This window comes from Chanos chanos, chromosome 5 (assembly GCF_902362185.1).
Source record: "Chanos chanos chromosome 5, fChaCha1.1, whole genome shotgun sequence".
NCBI classification, from domain to species: domain Eukaryota; kingdom Metazoa; phylum Chordata; class Actinopteri; order Gonorynchiformes; family Chanidae; genus Chanos; species Chanos chanos.
Window position 1 is genome coordinate 40874985 of NC_044499.1, and position 21690 is coordinate 40896674.

Genomic DNA, 21690 nt, shown 5'->3' on the forward strand with positions numbered 1-21690 from the left:
GTTCTTCTGTCATTGGTCGCTGCTCTGATTACCATTCATGTGTGCCTTGTTTTTTCTCTGCCTTTCTTTCATTATGTCAGTCTGAATTAATGATAGGCACGCACGTTGACTCACAAATTACATGAAAGCCTGGGGAAAAAAAAAATTGGAAGAGTATTTTGTTTCCGTTTACCATTTGTGCACTTTATGTACGTTTTTGACGCGTGCGAATGTCTATGTGTGTGTGTGTGTGTGTGTATGTGTGTGTGTGAATGTGAAGGCATGATTGGATTGGGGTAAATATAGCTTCTCCAAGAGGCTAAAAGGGGTGGAGGGAGGGAGAGAGCCATTTAGGGGGAGGGGGCTACAAGGATATTTTGGATATTGATAGAGGGCACTCTGTGTAAGACATCACAGAAAAAAAATAGCCAAGGGAAGATATTTACAGCCTATGTTACAGAAGTCCACTCTTCTACAGTAGATTGATCCTCTGTATGGAAACTTTGAGACTTCATTTTGTTGAGAAATTTCTTGTTTCCTTTCATTTTTTAAAAACATCCTGCATGCTGAACTCGCAGCTGATCACCAGTCATGGAATTTCAGGAGAAGGAACCGCACTGCCTGTACGGCAGTATAAAATATTATTATATGAAACACATTGCCATCTGTCACAATACAGATCTGTACATATATCAGCTAGAAGGTTGTAATAGCTGATATGACTTTAAAAATGTAGAACTCATGGCTGTTGTCCTTCTGTGTTTGTGATAAATATATATGAAGAACTGGATAACATGCTCAATGGTGGAAACTGTACGTGGTTATCGCTGCAGTTACGTGTTAAAAAAATATTATGGATGAAACCGTTTTTTTTGGACATACTACTCTGCAAGGTTACAAATGGCTCACCGGTACCTTTCCTCCTGATTAGACAATGTGACATGGAGACCACAATGCCTCCACATGATCCCTGACAGCCTGATCTGTGCACTTACACCTCTCTTCCCACCCCTTCTCTCCCTCTCTCTCTCACTAGCACACTCTCTCTCACTCTCTCGTTCTTTCACTCTCTCCCTCCTTCTCTCTCGCTCTCCTTGAAGCACCTTTCTATTTCCTTTACACCACTTAGTTGTGTGTATAAATTGAGCTTTAAAAAAAAATAAAGTTTATCCATTATTAACTTTTCTTTTTTTTTTTGCTTTGATTGCGTAACGGATGTGTTTCTTTCCTTCATTCATTTATAATTCTCATTTTATGAAATGTATAGACTTGAGTGAAATTCGACAAAAGAGTAAAATCAGGAAGAGGAGGACAAAGAAAAGCTCTTTTCTTTCTACAGGTATAAAAGTACTCAAGTTTGTCCTGTCTTGTCTTAGGCCTGAGGAGAAACTCACTGACAGCAAAAGTATTTCCTCTAACTCTACTCATACACTCTCATAGCAGACTGAATTCTGTCACCAGCCTGCAAACAGCCTGTGATATTAGGCCACATACTGTAGGAGCTGTGCTGTCTCATTCTAGCCCTGAAACAGCAGTGGGAGAGAAAAGCATTTCAGATGTAGCTGCTATTTAAAAACTAAATATATTACGAAGTCAATTCGAAGCCGTTATATAATTGAAAACATATGAGAGAATGAAGATAGATTGTGGAAGAATGGGGACCTGTTTTTTTTTTTTTTCAGTGGCTAGGAGACTTTCTTTGGAAGACTGGATCACTCTGATACAAACAATAGACTCACTGATTTTATCTCCTGTTCAAGGAAACAAAGTCATATGTTGTCGAAATGTTTTCTTTTCATGCATACTAAACTAAGGTTTTACGTCAGAGAAAAATGAATATATTACAATATGCAATATATTGTCTTCCTGGTGTGCCTACAGTTCTGCTTATTCATGCTGAGCATATAAAGAGTCTGTTTATTCTACAAAGCATGGTTATAGAGGCACCAAAATAGTCTAGGATTGAAACTTTTGGATTACTTTGCTAAACTTTGTCACGGCGTTGTCAAACAACATGATTAATGTGTTATAATAGTTATTTTGTTAAGGGTAACCATGGCTGCATGCGGAAAGTTATGATAACATGCTGTAAAATTAGTAATTTATTTACATAACTCTGTAATAAGGCAAGAGAGCAAAAGTGGGATGCTAGTACATTATTGACAATCTCTAATAAAGTACAGTGTAAAATTCCTCTAAGTGTCTGCAGGGTAGTAAACTGATTTAAACATAACACGACAAATTTATATCACTCTCATGTTCATCTCATAACAGGCATTACGTGAACTGATAAAAAATGCATACAATTTTCATTCATATTCACAAAGTGTAAATCTGAAACCTGCGCCTACACAAGTGTTACATTGTGTAAAGTTGTAATTGTTTTGTAAATATGAGGTCATAGGGGTACCTTGTTTAGTGAAGTGGATTAGAAAGATAATATGAATTCAACTGACAAGAGAAGACCAAAGTGTTGTGTCCTCCTCTCCCTTCCTTTTCATGCTTTCAATGTCCCTTTAACAAAGTTCTTGCACACCGTTAAGTAACTGAATTAGGACATTGTATAAAGGGGCATGGATTATATTGTTTACACCCTATTTTTTTTAAACCTACATTTTTAACAGTTATAGTTCACTTGAAATGTTTGTTAAAATGATGTCCTTTTACTTTATTCAAATTTGTAATTTAAGGCTGTTCCAAGATTTAGGGGCAGATTTGATGCTCACCGTTTGTAACCTCAGTGCACCTATAGGATTAAGTGTCATTAAAAAAAACATTATTTTATAAATCTTTTTGTTTATAGCAATTTACAGTCATACAAGATGCAATTTTGTAACAGGCTTGTCATAGCATACAGATTTGAAACATTCTACACTGTTTATATTTGTGTTGTTATTTTGTAAGTACACCAGCGTAGAGGCCCCTTACAGTATGGCAGAAAACAAAGAAGAGCCTACACATGCCTTTGCAACTGATCTGTACACACACACACACACACACACACACACGGTGGGCTGGAGTCTGTGAGGAGAGTGGGAGGAGGGCAGATAGTTTTGGATGAATGGAGATTATTCTTCTTTCACTTCTCACCACTGGGACATTAAAGCAGGCCTGATTAATGTGTAAGGTGGGATAATTATCCAAACACATTATAAACTGAAAAAAAAAACTATCTGCAGACGTGTACACACATCACAGCCAAACACGACAACAGAAGTAAAAGCCTACTTACTGAAATCATTTAAAGAAAGTATCATACCAATAATTCTACTTCAAATCCTTTTACTTGAAAGGTGCTGTTAATACACTAATTAAATGCTAAGTTGGCTGTGTAATCATGCATAAAAAGTCCAGTTCGCCCGACTAGAATGGTTAGGCTTAACTGAACGCAAAATTAGCTGCCTGCACAATTACAAAAGAGTCTCCTGGCTGCTGCTTTAGGACAAGAGGCGGGCTAGGAAAGTCAATCGTCCCTCTCTGCCACTCCCAACTCTGGCCTTCCTCGGGAGCGCGCCTTCTATGGCACGCATTATTACTGACACTGGCAACTTGGGCTCACGAACTGGCAGGAAGTTGATCGGATTCGAGGAAAAATACAACAGTATTAGAAGTACCAAAAAGTGTGTGCGGCGATAGTAGTGTTTATGTGCGCCACAGAGGAATTCATTAAAATTTGTGGAATAACTATGGACTAAGTGTGGTTGCAGTCGATGGAGGCGACGAGAAGACTTTGCTTCATCTGCGTCCTGTTGGTTGTGAGAATTGCGAGAGCTTCGGGCAGAGAAGGTTGGTCAACTTGACACGTCCTAGTCTGTTGATATTTGAATGGTGTACAAATTTAATTGTACAAGTTCAGGACAATCTGAAAATCAGAGAATCTTTCTAGAGTGGCAAGAAAGTTCAGCATGACCGAGAGCAGGATTTCTTTAACGACAATAGACATTCCAACAGCGGAGGCTCCAGCACCCGCTCGTGTAGCGCTATAGAGATTGACTATTTATTAACTACTATCGATAAGTCAGCAGCTGGCGGACAAGTAGGTCAGGCGATTCTCAAGAGCGCGGTTTCACCAAGCTAAATAAACGTGTGTATATTACAGGATTTCATTAGATAATGTATTGACGTTACAGCGATTGCGCACAGAGCTGCGAAGGTGAAGTATGTTGGGAAAAAACTTGCTTTGCAACTTTTGCTTGACAATGGTCGTCAGACATGATTGCTTGTAGTTATTACTGTGTGCGTGGTTTGGGGTTGTAAACAAATACATCATTCAGAAAGCCGCCTCCAGTAATTAACAAAGGAATGACTACTTCCTGACTAAGTTAATGGCTACATGAGTGAATGAGACAGATTTGTTAATCCATCCACAGGTGTTTTGCTTACCTCTTGTACACTTCCCTACCTATTATGACACTAGAACTATGAACTGAGATCCGTTAGGTATATAAATATATATGAAGGTAGTTTATGAAAGGCAACAACATTTTCAACAAATTATAGGTCCTCGTATTTTACCTCGGTGACCATAGAATATAGCTTCAACATAAAATATTAAGGAACAGATTTAACTATTTTCCATATCCTCGTTGGCATTACATCATGAGCCCCAGGAAAAGATGACAGAACATAGTAATTTTATAACAAAAGTAAATACATAAATAAAAGCAAATATGTGCTCTATAATGATAATCATTACGTATACACGCAGGGTGACCGATAGTGTAGCACAGATTCCTAGGTAGCACATATTTTCTTGGAGAGGCACACAAGAGCAGAGCAAATTCAGGCAAAGAGAAAGTGCAAGATTATCTTTTCAGATCTCGAATGATTGTGTGTCTGTTTTTTTCTTTTAGTTTGTCACCATACTGTGAGTGCCTGACTGAGCTGGACTTGGTGAATGATCACTGTTTAGCTACTGAGATGTGAATTAGTGGCAAGTTTATGGCTGGGCTGGAGTGTATTTGTCCTGAGTTGAGGAAATGCAATTGTTTTGTTTGGTTGTGCTTTGCACTGTGTATCTATTGTATTTATTTCAGGAAAAAAATCAAAATCATATGCATCTGATGTAAGTGAATGGTTATACAAAAACAAGTGTTGACAATGCAAATAAAATTCAGCACCCGTAAAGCATACACACAAAACACACCTCTGTACGCACACACACACACACACACACACACACACACACGCACACACACACGCACACGCACACAGACACTCCTCCCTGATAGTTGAATGCAAGTTATTCCAAAGGTCAGTCGTTAACATGTTATGTGTAACTGTATCAGGGTTCTTATTATGCATTCAAGAACAAATAAACACTAATCTGTGCACATAGTCTCTATGTGTGTGTGTGTGTGTGTGTGTGCGCGCGTGTGTGTGTACGTGGGTGTGTGTGTGTGTATGTGTGTGTGCCTGTGTGGCTAAACTGAAAATTGGCCAGGCTGCATTTTTTGTTGTTTGTCAACATGTTTTCAGCACATAGTCTTCAACAGCACAGAACATCCTTTAAGAGCAAAATCTATCAACAGCGTGAAGCAATGCGAAGAACACTGACATACTCAGGGTGGAAAATTTGAAAGACCAAGTAGACATGTCTCTTTCTGGAGCTTTTTGTATTCTTATAAATTACAGTACATAAGTTAACTGTCGAACAGTTTCTTGCTGCTAATCTTAGGTCTTTAAAATAGCTTGAACTCTTTCAGAATCCAGGGGTTTGGACGATGCTGAATAGACGGACATCAACGGGTTGCCCAATCGGTGTCTAAAGTTTCATGCATTTGGATTACATTCAAACAACCAGTGGCCTTGTCTTCTTTGGTCATTATAATCAATGAAACTCAGTAATCTTATAATGCTGACAAATTTAATAAGGACTGCTTATTGACATCTGTACTCCTTTAGTTCCTGTAGAATCCCTTGGTCCTAGTCATAGCATACCATAAATGTTGTCCAGGACCCCATCCTCTTTGCTTGTGGTAAGAATAAGTGGAATCTTTTTAAGATCTTCATTTTACAGAGTAAGGAGGCATTTGACATTTAAGGTAAGCAGACCTCTGTGTTTCTGGCGTAAAACTGGAATGTACGGTTATACGCACACGGAGTTATGTACTGGTTGGTGACGTCTTGCTGGTTTAAAATCTCTGTTGGGGGATTTGTGAGATGCTGAAGGAATGCTCTGTGCCTTACGCTCTGCATAGGCTCACGAGAATTTATTGTCTTTTCGCATCGTCCTCAAAGTTCATCAGAAAGATTCATGATTAGTGGATACGGAGCCGAGGCATTATATGGGTCAGAGTGTATTTACCAGCACCAGTCATTGTTTTTTTTGTTTTGTTTTGTTTGTGTCTGTATTACCTAAGTTATTGTTCATCAGACATTCTGTGTGATGATAATTGTTTAGGTATGCACTTGCCTGTGTGTCAGAATGCAATGTACGTACATCACACTCCACTAGAGGCTGGTACGGATCCTGTTCTTCCTGATGGTTGAGCAATACTCGTTTGTTTTGTGAGCAAGAGAGGTTGAAGAGAAGAGGAATGCATAAAGGGGGAGAGAACTGTGATACGAGATATTTATGTTGCTTTGTTTGTTTTGTTGGGGATGTGTTAGAGGAGGAAGAGATTTAGAAAGTCTCATTTGAATGTGCTTTGCACACAAATGTGTAATCTTACTGAAAATTTAGAAAGAACAAATTTAGGATAACACAGGTCATTCACAAATGACCTAGGATACTGAAGCTACACTCCTGCTGGGCAGGTGTATTAGTGTGAAATGCTGCTTTATTTCTAGATATTTAGGGGTTGCTTTATTTGATCAATGTGGTAGATATACAGTGAATTTTTGAGGGATGGGAAGAAATGTTTTGTAATGTGAGTGTTGTTGTTACAGATGTGAATGATACTGTTTGGGCCATGGTATTTTTGTTTGTTTGTTTGTTTGTTTGTTTGTTGTTGTGTGGCCTGTGGCTAAAACTCTGGTCACAATGGCAGTCGCAGTAACAGTAGTTGGCAGCCATGCTGAAATCTGCTCAGGTTAGTCAGTGTGCAAAGTACTTCCTGCCTGGCTGACAGCCAGGTGCAGGTGTGGCTGGTTTGATTCTTCAAGCCACTTGTAGCACTGGTTTAGAGCACTGCATGACATACAGAATGTCTATTTCTCTCTCTCTTTCTCTCTCTCTCTCTGTCATTCTTTCTGCACTCATCAACTCAGCAACCCATCAATCATTTTCTTTTTGAACAATGATTTCAATCGATTCTGTCGGAGAGGAATCCTGAATATTGTTTTAATCTCAAATCTCATTTGCAGTCTTAAGTCTCAGTGGTTTCTTGTTTTGGTTTATACTTCTCAAACACAGTACATGTTTTATTTTTCCTATTTCTTTTTTTCAGTTTCTTTTTACTCTATTTCCTTGTTTTCAGTGTCAACGCTCCTAATTCCCCTTTGTAACAGACTATGACATGTAAAGTAACAACACTGGTTGATGCAGTATTATACTTTAATTTTTAATTTGTAAAGTAACAACACTGGTCGATACAGTATTATACTCTAATTATACTTATCTTGGCTAAAAGGCACAAGAACTTTGAGCACAGACATGAGCAATGCTAGATATTTCTTTCTGGGATACGTGTGTTTAAACATGAATACATGTTTGGCACTTAAACTTTTATATGGTTGGAAGATGTTACACAACTTGTTGAAGATTCTTTCAAACAGCTGAGGCCATGAAAAATTGTAATGTGTTGATGTCTTTTTTTTTGAGGACGGTTGGTTGTTATATTTTTTGTCTTGTGTCTGTGTGTGCACGTGTGTTCAAGCATGTAAATCTGTGTGTAACTGCCTCGGTCCCCCCAACAACTGGTTACCGCAGGAATGGCTTGGCACTGAGTAAGTTTTCCAAGTGAAGTTGCTAGGATACGGTGTCCAGAAGCAGTGACTAGAGAGAATTAGTAGGCATTAGTAAGGGTGTACGACAATTGGTCCAAGAATGAGTGTGTCTTTTTTTGTTTGGGTGTCAGTAGTGATGCATTGTGGTAAAATGACACAGCTATAACGCTAACACTTGTGCCTTTCTGTATCGGAAAGAGAAAATGAGAAAGAAATAGCAAGAAAACGATAAAAGACGAGTACATGGGGGAGTGAAAGTTAGACAGAGAAAGGGCAGAGAAAGAAATGAATAAGGGAGATGGAAGAGAGAGTTGGGGGATGGGGGTACGCAGTTAGGAAGTCAGTTGGATTCTATTCAAGGCCGCCAGCCGGCCCTACAAAAATCACACACACACACACACACACACATACGCCTCTGAGGGTTAAGAGGATGAAAAGAAAAGGAAGGAAAACTGAAAAGAAGTAAGGATGCAAGAAACAAAACATAAAGACTGTTTCTGTTTGGTTTTTGCCCAACATCAGCGCATACTGTCATTCATGACATAACGTAAAACCAAAAGCGTATAAATTCTAAGTTGAGTCAGGATTTGTTTTTCAATTAGATGGTATGAATAATATCATAATATATCATCGTCAACAGCAACAACAACAACAATAATAATGATAATAATAACAATAATAGCATTAATAATAATAAAAATAATGATAGTGATAATAATAATAATTGCATGTTTGATTTGTATATGTTTGCTTTTTATTTTAACTTATTTTTACTAATTTCATTTAGCGAGTTCATAGTTTAATTTTTTAAAATCTCAAATTAGTCTTTTTTTTTTTTTAGCTTTTGGGTGTATTCTATTTTTGTATTTGCCTGTGATATTTGATATTTTATCATACTATTTGTGTGTTGTCAAGCATCACCCAAACAACAGACTTACCAGGAGAGCTACTCACGTGAGGTTACCTTATCAGGGATCGTCAGCTACTACCATTTATGTGGATGAGGCTACTAGAAACACTAATAACACAGGACACAAATGAACACACTCCCCCACACAGGTCTGGCTTGTAGGTGATGTGGTGCAGACCAGTCTCACACACGCACACACACACGCACACACACACACACACACACATACACACACACACACGCACACACACACACACACACTCACACACACTTGATAACAGCTATTCAGCGTAGTGGGGCTCCAGGCCTGGCTGAAAGAGACTTCTTGAGCCACTTAACATTTCCTTCCTCCTGTACTCTTTTCTGCATGAGTAATACAATTGCGTTTTATTACTGTTTTGGGATATTAAAGTGTGTGTCTGTGTGTGTGTGTGTGTGTGTGTGTGTGTGTTTGTGTGTGACATTTGAGCATTTAGGTGGGTGTCTGGATTGGAGAGTGGGCGGAAGTGAGTTTCCTGTGCTTGCAGGCTAGATGTAATACAGGAGATGGGCCGGAAACATATCAGGACATTTATAACCCAGCTCTGTGTGTGTGCGCGTGTGTGTGTGTGTGAGTGTGTGTGTGTGTGTGTGGTGTGTGTGTGTGTGTCTGTGTGTGTGTGTGTGTGTGTGTGTGTGTGTGTGTGTGTGTGTGTGTGTGTGTGGTGTGTGTGTGTGTGGGGGGGGGGGGTCTGGGTGGCACGCATGCATTTACGCCTGCTCTCTCCTGAGGAAAGTTAAGGAGATCGATATACACATTTCTGGTGATATGATATTGCATAGCTCAGTCTCACTGTTTAAGGTGGATGTGTAATCAGACTTAAACGCAGGTGGGCACATTAAAGGATAGAGAAAGCCTTTGAAACATTGTAAACATTGGGTAAATATCTGTGTTTGTGTGTTCTGCAGTATGCCTGGGCACAGATATGAAACTGGCCCTGCCCTCCAGTCCGGAGAATCACTTTGAGATGCTTAAGTTACTCTACACTGGATGTCAGGTCGTCCATGGCAATCTGGAGATCACACACTTACAGGGGACGCCAGATCTCTCCTTCTTGCAGGTGTGTGTATGTGTGTGTGATGTATATAAGCAATATCAATAATTTTTCTTCTGGTGTTAGTGTTGCTTTGAAATTCAGTGATTCTTATATATTTGCCACATGTGTCTCACTACACATTTCTGCCATCCTCTCTCTCTCTCTCTCTCTCTCTCTCTCTCTCTCTCTCTCTCTCTCTCTCTTTCTGTAGGGGATAGTGGAGGTGCAGGGATATGTGCTAATAGCTCACGTATCAGTGAGTGTTGTTCCACTGGATAGCCTACGCATAATCCGAGGCAGTCAACTGTATAACTCCAGCTATGCTCTGGCAGTCCAGGACAACACACCCACCGGCACAGGTGGATCTGGACTGACAGAACTGCGCCTGAGGAGCTTAACAGGTGAGCATGGTGATATAGATACTGGTGATATAGATAGAGTAGGGTCTGATTCTCTGTGATGTGTCTTTTCCCACTTTTGTGTTATCAGTGATGTTGTTAATTTTGCAATGCCTTTTCTCGGCAGAGATTCTGATGGGTGGGGTATATATTTGGGGGAACCCCCATCTGTGCTTTCCAAATCCCAAAAAGATCAACTGGAACGATACTCTGGACGGAACGCACGAACAAGTACTGCACCTGCAAGATGCCCCAAAACAGTGTAAGTGACACAGACATGAAACACTTTGTGCTTTGGTTAGACAAAACGATACATGTGATATTTTACTCTTGTTCTCTTTCTCTCCCTCTCTTTCTCTCGCTCCCTCTCTGACTCTCTCTCAGGCCCAGCTTGTTCTGCAGACTGTGTATCTGGAGGGTGTTGGGGACCAACTGATCAGGACTGCCAGACTTGTGAGTTGAATTTGGAGTTTTATCGTTCTTACGGCTTATCAGTGGTTTCTATCGAAGGATTTATTTCTGATACATTATAACACCCATCCCCCTCCCTGTTTAGTTACCCATGTCCATTGTGCGTCCGGGTGTCTGAGGTGTAAGGGCAGACACCCTAATGACTGTTGCCATGTGCAGTGTGCAGCAGGGTGCACGGGGCCCAAGGACTCAGACTGTCTGGTGAGAACGTTTGCATTGTGTCGTGTCTTTGTCCTCAGATTATATCCTCAGGGTCAGTGCCGGGTCATGTAATGTATAATCTGATCGGTGCCTCTGCATTCTCTCTTTTACTGACTGACTGAATATGGTTAATGTGACAGGCCTGCCGGCATTTTAACGACAGCGGGACGTGTAAGGGCAGCTGCCCGCCTCCTACCCTCTATGACCCAATCACGTTCCAGTCCAAACCCAACCCGGACTTTAAGTTCAGCTTTGGAGCCACCTGTGTAAAGCAGTGTCCTTGTGAGTATTGTTCTTTGTAATGGGATCTGCACTCTGTCTGCTTCCTACTTCATGACTCCCTCATACTGAATGCATTTACTGCAGCAACTCAGTTGGCTGTAGTACAGCGATAATTCAAACTAAAGCTTTCAAACTCCCTCTCTCTCTCTCTCTCTCTCTCTCTCTCTCTCTCTCTCTCTCTCCTCTCCTCTCCATAGATAACTACTTGGCCATGGATGTGGCATGTACTATGGTCTGCCCTCCAGCCAATCAGGAGGTCATCCTCCAGGTAGATGGTCAGGAGATCCAGAAATGTGAAGAGTGTAAAGGAGAGTGTCCAAAAGGTGTGTGTGGCTGTGAAAATTGGTGTGTGCTGCTGTGTCTTTGTGGTAGATACATGAGGCACCATTTGTGCTGTTAGTTTTCAAATGTAAGATTCAAGGTGTAGTTTCCAGAGAATAGTATAGTACACTAAAATATTGCTACATAACAATACATAAAAATTCTATTGCAGTACTTTGTATTTTACAAATAGGTGTGGCAACATTATCTGGTGCATAATACTTGCTGCAATATTTTAGTAAATACAGTTTGTGTTTAGGTCCCTTTTATTGGTGCATTATGGTATGATTTGTGGTGTGTGTGTTGTAACAGCCTCTCTGTGTGTCAGTATGTTACGGTCTAGGCATGGGTAATCTGCAGGGAGTGTCAGCAGTGAACTCCTCTAACATTGGCCTGTTCTCTGGCTGTAAGAAGATTTTTGGCAGTCTGGCTTTCTTACCGCAGTCTTTTAAAGGGTAAGAGCATGTACCATCAGATGCATATAATGTTTTATGGTTTCTCTGCCATTGTATTCAGACTTTATGTGATATTGAATGTATTATATTTTTACTTCTTCTCTTTAATGGACATGTCATCCCATCCACCAGAGACCCAGCGACAAACACATCTGGTCTTCAGCCCCGTCAGCTCAGTGTGTTCAGGACTTTAGAAGAAATTACAGGTAAGATGTCTTACTTAGATATTTTATAGTGTAACCTGATTGTCTGCCCAGGACTCAGGATGAGATTTAATTAATGTATGTGTGTGTGTGTGTGTGTGTGCGCGTGTGGGTGTGCGTGCATGTTTGTGTGTGTGTGTGTGTGTGTGTGTGTGTGTGTGCGTGTGCGTGTGCGTGTGCACGTGCGTATGTTTGGTGTGTCTGTTTATATTCCAGGATATCTGTATATTGATGCCTGGCCAGCAGATTTGAAAGACCTGGGAGTGTTTGAGAATTTGAAGGTGGTCAGAGGAAGAATGCTTTATCGGTAAGACTGAGGTCTCTCTCAGAGTATCTCTTTAACACTCATTTTTCTTGAATTACATCATCCTGTCTGTTTTTATGCTTTGACTTGTTTAAGCAAGTCACTTTGAATGTGTGGTCCGTGATCTTTCCTCGTGGACGTTTAGATGGTTTTATGTCAAGTCACAAAAAGGTTAATCATATTTGAAGCATGAGCACTGTTAAGTAGTGCTTGGTACACTAATAAGAAATATTGTAAACTAGGATATAATTTTAGTTGTAATTTGGTGTGGTTGGTGGTCTTCAGTAATTAGTCCACTACACAGAAGTGATCAGAACCCCTGCTTTAAGCAAAATGTGTTGTCCATTCAGTGGTTTCTCTTTTTTAACAGGTCTTCTTTATCTCTTTATCTTGATGTTTTTTCCATGGATTAGCCTGTCTCACTTGTCTCTTCATCTGTTTGTCTGCCTGTCTGTCGACCTGGCTTATCTGATATCTAATTTCCTGCTAGACATAAAAGTTAATTATTATCTCCCAAACTACCAAATCTTTGCCTTAAAGCTTTTAGCTGCTTTAAGTTAATGCTAATCAACGTGCCTGTGAGAGTGGAATGCTCAGGTTATGTGGATTTTAGATAATAAATAAGATGTATAATAGCTGGTAATTGCTGTATGGTGGTTGGTGTTTTAGTGCGTGTTTAGTTTTTAAAATGTTCTGCTGTTTTATGGTCATGTTTGTTTTAAATGTCTCCAGATGGACAGAGACAGGTGGAACTGTTCCACAAGCCTTTGTCGCTACGCTATTCCTCTCAACTATTTTTTTTTTTTCTCTTTTTCATGCGTCCCTGCCACATACTATCTATGCTTTCATTATGTTTTTTTGTGTCCCTTTCTATCTCACATTGATGTGTATGCAATTGTTTCCTTGTCTTTTAACCTATCTCTGCCTGTATGCTTAAAGTTGTAATTTTTCTCTCTGTCTCTTTTTCTCTCTCTCTCTCTTTCTCCGTTTTCCTCGCCCTGAAGGGGGGTATTCTCTCTGGGTGTGCAGAATCTGCAGATTGAGTCTTTGGGGCTCCGTTCACTACGCAGTGTCAGTGGAGGTCTGGTCCTGGTTCATAATAATTCACAGCTCTGTTATACGTCCTCTCTACCGTGGGAGTCTGTGCTGCATCCCAAACAAGGCCCACATCTCATCAGCAATGCTAACCGAGACCCCAAAACATGTGGTATGTCCTGCTTCACAACAGGATTTTTTTCTTCATGCGTATATTTGTCATGTATGTGGGTTTTTTAATACTTTTTTTTTTTTTTTTAAACTAGTCGATACTTCATTTATGTCTATGTGCAAGTAGCTTTGCTTACAAAATATAAAAAGTACAAAATATCCTTTTTCCTGTCCTTTTCTCCTAATCTCCTGCTGTCTGTCTATCAGTTGCAGAGGGTCGAGTGTGTCATCCCCTGTGTGCGGACGGGGCCTGCTGGGGTCCTGGGCCTGGTCAGTGTGTGTCATGTGTGGAGTACCAGCGTGGGACGGAGTGTGTGGAGCAGTGTAACATCCTGCAGGGGTGCATAAGTCTAAATTAATGCTTTGTCTTGTAATATTGTAATATTATGTAATATTGGATCTATTATGTTTGCATATGCAGTGCTTTGATTAGTCTTCAGTCTGTTTGGGTATGTAATAACCCAGAACTATAATTTTAATCTCCTCAAATATGTATCGTAGTAACAGCTCATGTTTTGACCAGGTCTCCGCGGGAGTTCATTGATGGCTCCCAGTGTGTTGCCTGCCACTCAGAGTGTCGCCCAATCAATGGTTCTGCCTCCTGTGTGGGCCAGGTAAGAGACTTTTTTCCACATTAGTGTCCAGTTTGGAATATGCCCAATTTGAAATTCCTTTCCATTCCTTCATTTGTACCAGTTCTGATTTCTTTGCAGGGCTCTCTTTAGGCAGATTTTCACAGCAGTCAGAACTGAGTCTGAAACAGTAGTGGTTCAGCGGTGACACAGGGTCAGTGGTTACAGACAGAAGCTAAGAGGATGATCTAGAAAATGACCCAGGGGATTGATTAGTGTGTAGGCAGTCCAAACGTTCTGCTTTTAATGACCGTATGTGTCTTTTTCTCTTATAGGGGGCAAACCAGTGTAAAGAGTGCCTGCACTTCCAGGATGGGGACACATGTGTGGAGCGATGCCCCAGTGGGGTTAAGGAAGACCAACACACTATATGGAAGTACAGCAATGCCTCAGGACACTGTCTGCCCTGTGAGACCAACTGCACTGTGTCGTAAGTACTGCACTAACCCAAGTGACTGATCACTATGGATACCAATGCCATACCTACCACACCCTAACAAACCGTAGTCATCATATGCAGAAACAAACTCCTGCCCTGTTTTTTTTTTTTTTACATGTCTAGCACCAGAGCATGGGTGTCGATTTTGATGATACTATATTGTCTTTGTGTTCTTCTTAGTAATACACTTATTTCATTTATAGGTGCCCCCTTGATGAGAGAGGGTGTCCAATTCACCAGAAGCCAGGGTAAGAGCTCATGTGAAAGTGATAGGGTGGAATAACTTGGTTTGTGAGCGTGAGGACAACTGGTAGTGAGCTCAGGATGGTTTGTTCGAGTTTTATCTTAGGACATTTGAAGTGATTCCTGATGCTTTAAATGAATGGTGGCCTGTTGTCTCTGTTATTGTGCAGACCTGGCACGGCAATTGCAGCCGCCGTGGGTGGAGTGGTACTCTTCCTCATCCTGCTGGCACTGCTGGTGTTTTACCTGCGTAGGCAAAAACATATGAAAAGGAAGGAAACTATGAGGAGGATCCTACAGGAACATGAGGTCAGATGAGTAAAAGATGAGTCTTTTGAGAGGTGTTTAATGAAAGGAAGCTCAGCCAAACCGCATGCCGGGAAGAGCGGTGATTTTCTAACCTTCTTTGTTGTGTGTGTGTAGCTGGTGGAACCACTCACGCCAAGCGGCGCCATGCCTAACCAAGCTCAGATGCGGATACTCAAGGAAACGGAACTGAAGAAACTGAGAGTGTTGGGCTCTGGAGCCTTTGGCACTGTATACAAGGTCAGAACTGAGTGACTAAGACTCATAGTGTATGAACATGATACAGAAGACAGGGTAGGATGATCAGGATCTGCCGGGTCCTGAATCATAGATTGGAAAGGAGTTTTATCATGGTCGCACACAAGTGGGCATAATATGCTTGATGTGGAGTTGTCTCATTAGACATGTTCTTTGCTCTCTCTCTCTCTCTCTCTCTCTCTCTCTCTCTATCGGTATAGGGTGTATGGGCCCCTGATGGTGAAAGTGTGAAGATTCCAGTTGCCATTAAGGTTTTGCGTGAGAACACCTCACCCAAGGCTAACAAAGAGATCCTGGATGTGAGTCTGTTTGTATAAAACCTTCTTTCACCCACAGCTGTAATCCCAGTGTTAAGAGGAGCATTATTGTTCTCAGGAAAATGGAGACATTGGTACAGTTAAGTGAGGAAACTTAAGATTGGGTTTGCGTCTGTGTCTTGATAACCTTTCTCTGTGTTTGCATCTGCATGTATGTGTTCATCCGCAGGAGGCCTATGTGATGGCTGGGGTTGTGAGTCCGTATGTATGCCGTTTGTTGGGGATCTGTCTGACTTCCACTGTTCAGCTGGTAACTCAGCTGATGCCTTATGGTTGCCTACTGGACTACGTCAGAGAGAATAAAGACCACATTGGCTCCCAGTACCTTCTCAACTGGTGTGTGCAGATTGCCAAGGTGAGACAGTGAAACGTAATTAATTTTCAGAAGTATGTATGAAGGATACACAGAGCACATAGTAAACTGGTTAACGAAACACCTCATTTTAAACATTAAGACCACATTAGTTCAGCCCCTCATCAACTGGTGTGTCCAAATTGCCAAGATAAACTTGTACAGAGATGCTGGAATCTAAGAGAAAACACAAGCATACTTTAGTACAAGTCAGAGCATATTGGTTCCTTGTGCCACGTGCACAGTAGGATAAAATGATAAGAAATGTGTGCTGATAACTCCATAATTCGTAACTCGTAAGAACATTATATGTGTTTCTGTGTTGTTTTGCAGGGTATGAGTTACCTAGAAGATGCGAGATTGGTTCACAGAGACCTTGCAGCGCGCAATGTTCTGGTGAAAAACCCAAACCATGTGAAGATCACAGACTTTGGCCTGGCCAGATTGCTTGACATAGATGAGACAGAGTACCATGCTGATGGGGGAAAGGTTTGTCTTGTGTAACGTGTGTGTGTAATGGTGTGCCATGTAGTTAGCAGAGTAGTAATTAACAGAATGACAGTTATTGTTAGGATGTGCATTGCAACATTTTTCTCTGCTGTTTAGCCAGTTTTACTGATGTACATCAGTGCTCTCTGCATATGCATTCATTATATTTACAGATATGGTTTTGGTATCTTTTAGGTGCCCATTAAATGGATGGCTTTGGAGTCCATACTGCACAGAAAGTTCACTCACCAGAGCGATGTGTGGAGCTACGGTGAGTGAGTGTGTGTGTGTGTGTGTGCGTGTATGTGTGTGTGTGTGTGTGTGTGTGTGTGTGTGCATTTATGTGTATGTGTGACTGTGCAGTATAAGGTTACAGCATGGGCAGTCCTGGTTAACCCCATGTTTTAAAATAACCCATGTGCTATGGTTCTTTTTGTCTCCTCTCTCAGGGGTGACTGTATGGGAGCTGATGACCTTTGGGATGAAGCCGTATGACCTCATCCCAGCACGGGACATTCCAGAGCTCCTAGAGGGGGGCGAGAGACTCCCTCAGCCCCTCATCTGCACTATAGATGTTTACATGATCATGGTCAAGTGTGAGTATATGTGGTTTTGGACAGTCCAAACACACATACATACTATGAGATGCTATATGAGAGGCTTTAAAATAACAGACATTTTTCCTATTATCAAGAGTTGAAATTTAGGGTGTGTGTGTGTGTTTTTTTTAAAGACTTTTATGTTATTTTGGCCTTAATGGATTAATAATTGGCTATATGACTGATCAACTGATTGACTGATAGGTTGGATGATTGATCCTGAAAGCCGACCCAGGTTCAAAGAGCTCGTGGCTGACTTCTCCAACATGGCAAGGGACCCACCACGCTATGTTGTCATTCAGGTATGGCTGTATTTACAAGTGCCTGTTCAGAGTTATGAACTGTAATAGAAATGTAATATGGCAGTAAGTGGTCAAACATATGAGAGTTTAGCCCTTAAAATAATTATCAACGTTCAACAGCTAAACATATTGACCCCTTCTTGTTTGTTTTTCCTTGTCTCTCCAGAATGATGAGCAAATGAGTTTGTCCAGCCCTGTGGACAGTGAGTTCTTCCGCACCCTGATGGCTGAGGAGGGAGGGAATGTAAAGGAGTTGCTTGATGCTGAAGAGTACCTGGTACCACAACCTGGGTTCTTCCGCCCTCCGGGAGAGGGCTCAGCCGCCGGCCCCAGCAGGCACCACTCACACAGGGTCATTACTCTCTTTTGTTGTCTTTCATTCCCCTTACTTTCTTTATCACACTTTCATACACAGCACCCATCAGTATCCACCCCTTTTTCCTTGGCTGTGTTTATCCTAGGCCATCTTATCTGTGACAACACTACTTGAAATTTGCTATTTTGTACTAGCCAGGAAGACAACCAAATATCTAAAGGTTGTCTGTTGACTTTTGTCCAATCAGAGCACAGACCAAATCATGGAGGTAGATGGTGTGGGTCCTGGAAGGAGCATATATTCATCTGTAAGCACTCTTGGGCGGAGTCAGTATCCCACACTTCCAGCTGGGGCGGCAGCTAATGGGATGTGGGGAGGTTCTCAGCAGCCTTCCCTGGCCAGGAGTATCTCCCGTCACTCGGCGGGTGGACAGTCTGATTCAGTGTTCCTTGAGACAGGTTTAGAGGAGAATATTCCACCCTCCAGCCCAGGTCGCTATTGTAAGGACCCCACCTTCCCAAATGGTATGGATGAAGATGTGGAGGTGGATGGACCAGTTCATCACTTCTCACACACACTTCCCCGCAAACTGCATACGCAGCCAGGTGAGTGTGTGTATGTCTGTTAAACTTTACTCCTTGGCAGGGAAGTTTTGTAAACTTCAGATGAATGTTCATTTAGTAAAATTTGAAACATACATCCTTAGATGTGTGTGTCACTTTCTGCATTCACGAGAACACGATTATTGCATATACACTGAACACTTTTCATGTCTGTCATGTCTTAGATATGCTAATGCGTATCTTCTTTCCTTTGCGCTTTAGAGTATGTGAACCAGGAGGTACAGGCAGTGCGACCTAGTACCTTGCCTCGTAAAACTAGGGAGCAGCGACTTCCAAATGGCCTTAGTGCAGGACGCAGTGTGGAGAATCCAGAGTACCTTGTACCCATGGGAAACACCTCACCTGCCTTTGACAATCCCTATTACCTGGAATTACTGGCCAAGGCTAAAGCTGTCTCTGGAGCAACGGGGGGGATGGAGAGAGGCGCTACCAGTCCTCAAAGGCAACCCAATGGTTTTGTGACCCCTACAGCTGAAAATCCAGAATATCTGGGGCTAGTGGACACTTGGAGTGGCCAAAGAGAACACACTTGAGATATAAAGAGAGGGGGAGGAAACCAGAGTAAACAATGCCGCGGGGAGAGACTCTGTTGACTCTGTCTGTGCCTGTGTGTGTGTGTGTGTGTGTGAAAGTGTGAGTAAGAAAGTGTGAAAGGAGACAAAGGGGTAGAGTGTGTGTATGTTTTAAAGGCAGAGGAATCAGTACAGTGTGCCATGACGTGTGTGAGTCAGTATGTGTACACGAACAAGTGAATGTAACTACTGTGTGTGAGTAAGTGGTATTTGCTCTATGCCACTCTGGCTGGATGGTCCTGTTGGACATGGGCTAATTTAAGTAAAACCATCTCTACTTCCTCCTAAAACATTACCAAGAAAATATCATGTAGCATTTTGTGTCAACATTAAGGAAATGTGAGTACGTCTGAAGAGCCTGGTATCCTGCAAACAGAAATGAGTGGGGGTGCCATAACACTTCTAAAACTGCAAAAAAAAAACCCCAAACTGTTAATGGTTCATCTGTGGCTGAGATGGAAAGATACAGTGTGGTGCAGGCCAGCAGAGTTGTTTGAGATGGTTTGAATGGATTTAATGAGAATGTATACCAAATAACACTGGATGGGACATATGAACCTGGAAGAATCTACTCGAAAATGTATCTGTTTTATCTTTTTTTTTTTTTTAAATAATCTACACACTTCCTCTTCTGGTTTTTCTTCAAGATGTCTTCCTTAGAAGATTCTAGAAACCTACTGCTTGAAATTTACAGCTAACTGACTGAACTGTACAGATAAAATTGACTATGCTGCAACACAGAAAGCAAAGCTAATGCGACACTCTATCAGAGCTTGGTACAATCAAAGCCGTTCTGTGAGCCTCACAGAGGGCCTGGAGGAGCAGCTGGGCCATATTGTGTCTGGATGAAAGAGAGACATTATGGCCACACTAACCATGGGTTTAGAGAGCAAGAAGAATGTGGTGTGTTCATCAGTGTAACAGTGTAATCAGTGTGGTACACATATATGGTACAAAAAACTCAAAAGCAAAGTAGTTTCTTATTAAGCTTATACCATTTGTGAGTGAGACAATGTTCTTGTATTTTTCTTGTGATGCTCATCATATCATTGGTACGAATACAAAAAAAAAAAAAAAAAAAAAACGATCACAAGATTGTAAGAATGTTCCATCTGTGGAGCACAACCAAGTTTTTGTATCTCCAGTGGGGTTTATTATTATTGCTATCATTATTTTTATTAGGTGAGTCGTTACATGGGGGTACAATAGAATCAGTTTCATTTCAGCTCTTTGACTGCAATCACATCAATGCCATGATTGTTACTCAAAGTTGAAAACATAAATCAATTCTCTGCACAAATAATGATTTCCACCTGTGAGCAGCTATTTGTCAAGACAGATGAGAAGCTGAGTTTTCACACTTATTTAAGTGTATTTTGTTGGCCTCATATTAGACTGACTTGATTTCTTTGTATGTGAAATTTTAGGTTGTCTTAAATACAGTGATACATAACATTTCAGTCTTTCATTCTGGTTTTCGACCAATAAGAAACCCCCATGGTAACTAGCTCTTCCTTCTCCCACTACCTACTGCATCCACACAAAGACCAGCTCACACTGCGCACTGTGCTGGCTGGTTAATATTCTACATTTAAGAATGTGGTTTGATTTCCATACGTGACCTGCTGTGGCAACTGGGTGGGTATACGCCCCATCAAAGGTTCCATTGTCCCGAGTGCTAACGTGTGACCAATGTGAAATGTCTGTTCTCTGGTTACTGTGTCAACCCTTGGATATGTGTTTATTAACTTTTTATGTTTATTATGGTTGTGCCTGGTTTTAACATTTATGTAAAAGAGAGGTTGGCCCAGGGAGTCAGATGAAAAATAATCAGTGTCTTAAAGGAGTCAGAAACTGCTCTTGTACTTACAGGAGATTAACCTGATTCCCTCTATATTTAGCAATTCCCAGGATACATAAAATTCAACATTATTTTGATAAGGAATTCATTGTGCATAAAACTGTGCTCTTGGAGCAAGCTGTCTCTGGTATTTGGAGATGAACTCGGGGATTGAGCTGTTGGAATGAGAGAGAGATATTGTGAGAACTAGCGGCACTCCAGTACATTTAGAGTTTCCCAATATTAGCCAAAACAATGGGTTGTTTGTGTTTAGGAATTGGGGGTGGAGGAAAGAAAGCCTTCATTGAATTTGAGTCTCTTTTCTCTGCACATAACCATCAGTGCCACACGCATCTTTGAAAAAAAAGTTTTTTTTCTGAGAGTGTTGAGTAAATTCATGATGTGGCTGGAGAATTATGTGAAATTAATCTTTTTTTTAATTATTTTTTTTTTTATAAGTTTTCCCTGTTCAATGAAAAAATGTTTTTCCTTTATCAAAAATATTTCCCCTACCTTTTACCAGCTTTTGCAACCATAACTGTTGTTTTCGATACAGAAATGTGTAAGCATGAATAGTAAATGTAGAAATGTAAGGTTTATCAGTTATCTTTTGTATTGAGCGATGCTTTGGTTCTGAGAGGATCTGATGCGGCATTTTAATAATTGTTGTGTTTAAGTGTTGTCTGTTCTACCCCTTTACCATCAT

The 21690-nt window shown here is 41.0% G+C and overlaps 1 protein-coding gene across 1 annotated transcript; it reads left to right on the forward strand.

Moving 5' to 3' along the window:
• Positions 1-3559: 3559 nt before the first annotated feature.
• erbb2 (erb-b2 receptor tyrosine kinase 2) lies at positions 3560-20095 on the forward strand. The gene is made up of 27 exons (XM_030776047.1): positions 3560-3765; positions 9728-9879; positions 10067-10256; positions 10381-10515; positions 10638-10706; positions 10810-10925; positions 11066-11207; positions 11405-11530; positions 11857-11983; positions 12116-12189; positions 12403-12493; positions 13495-13697; positions 13904-14036; positions 14220-14310; positions 14604-14758; positions 14971-15015; positions 15181-15319; positions 15434-15556; positions 15775-15873; positions 16061-16246; positions 16577-16732; positions 16928-17003; positions 17182-17328; positions 17536-17633; positions 17800-17985; positions 18197-18554; positions 18774-20095. The coding sequence occupies exons 1-27, from the start codon at positions 3690-3692 to the stop codon at positions 19103-19105; spliced, it is 3825 nt and encodes a 1274-aa protein (XP_030631907.1). The 5' UTR covers positions 3560-3689; the 3' UTR covers positions 19106-20095.
• Positions 20096-21690: the final 1595 nt, after the last annotated feature.

What these genes read in the sequence shown, in the direction of transcription:
- erbb2 (XM_030776047.1), top strand. Translation starts at nt 3,690, where the DNA reads ATGGAGGCGACGAGAAGACTTTGCTTCATCTGCGTCCTGTTGGTTGTG. An exon ending in CCAATTCACCAGAAGCCAGG is followed by an intron (nt 15,016 to 15,180) that starts GTAAGAGCTCAT and finishes GTTATTGTGCAG; the next exon opens with ACCTGGCACGGCAATTGCAG. An exon ending in ACCATGCTGATGGGGGAAAG is followed by an intron (nt 16,733 to 16,927) that starts GTTTGTCTTGTG and finishes GGTATCTTTTAG; the next exon opens with GTGCCCATTAAATGGATGGC.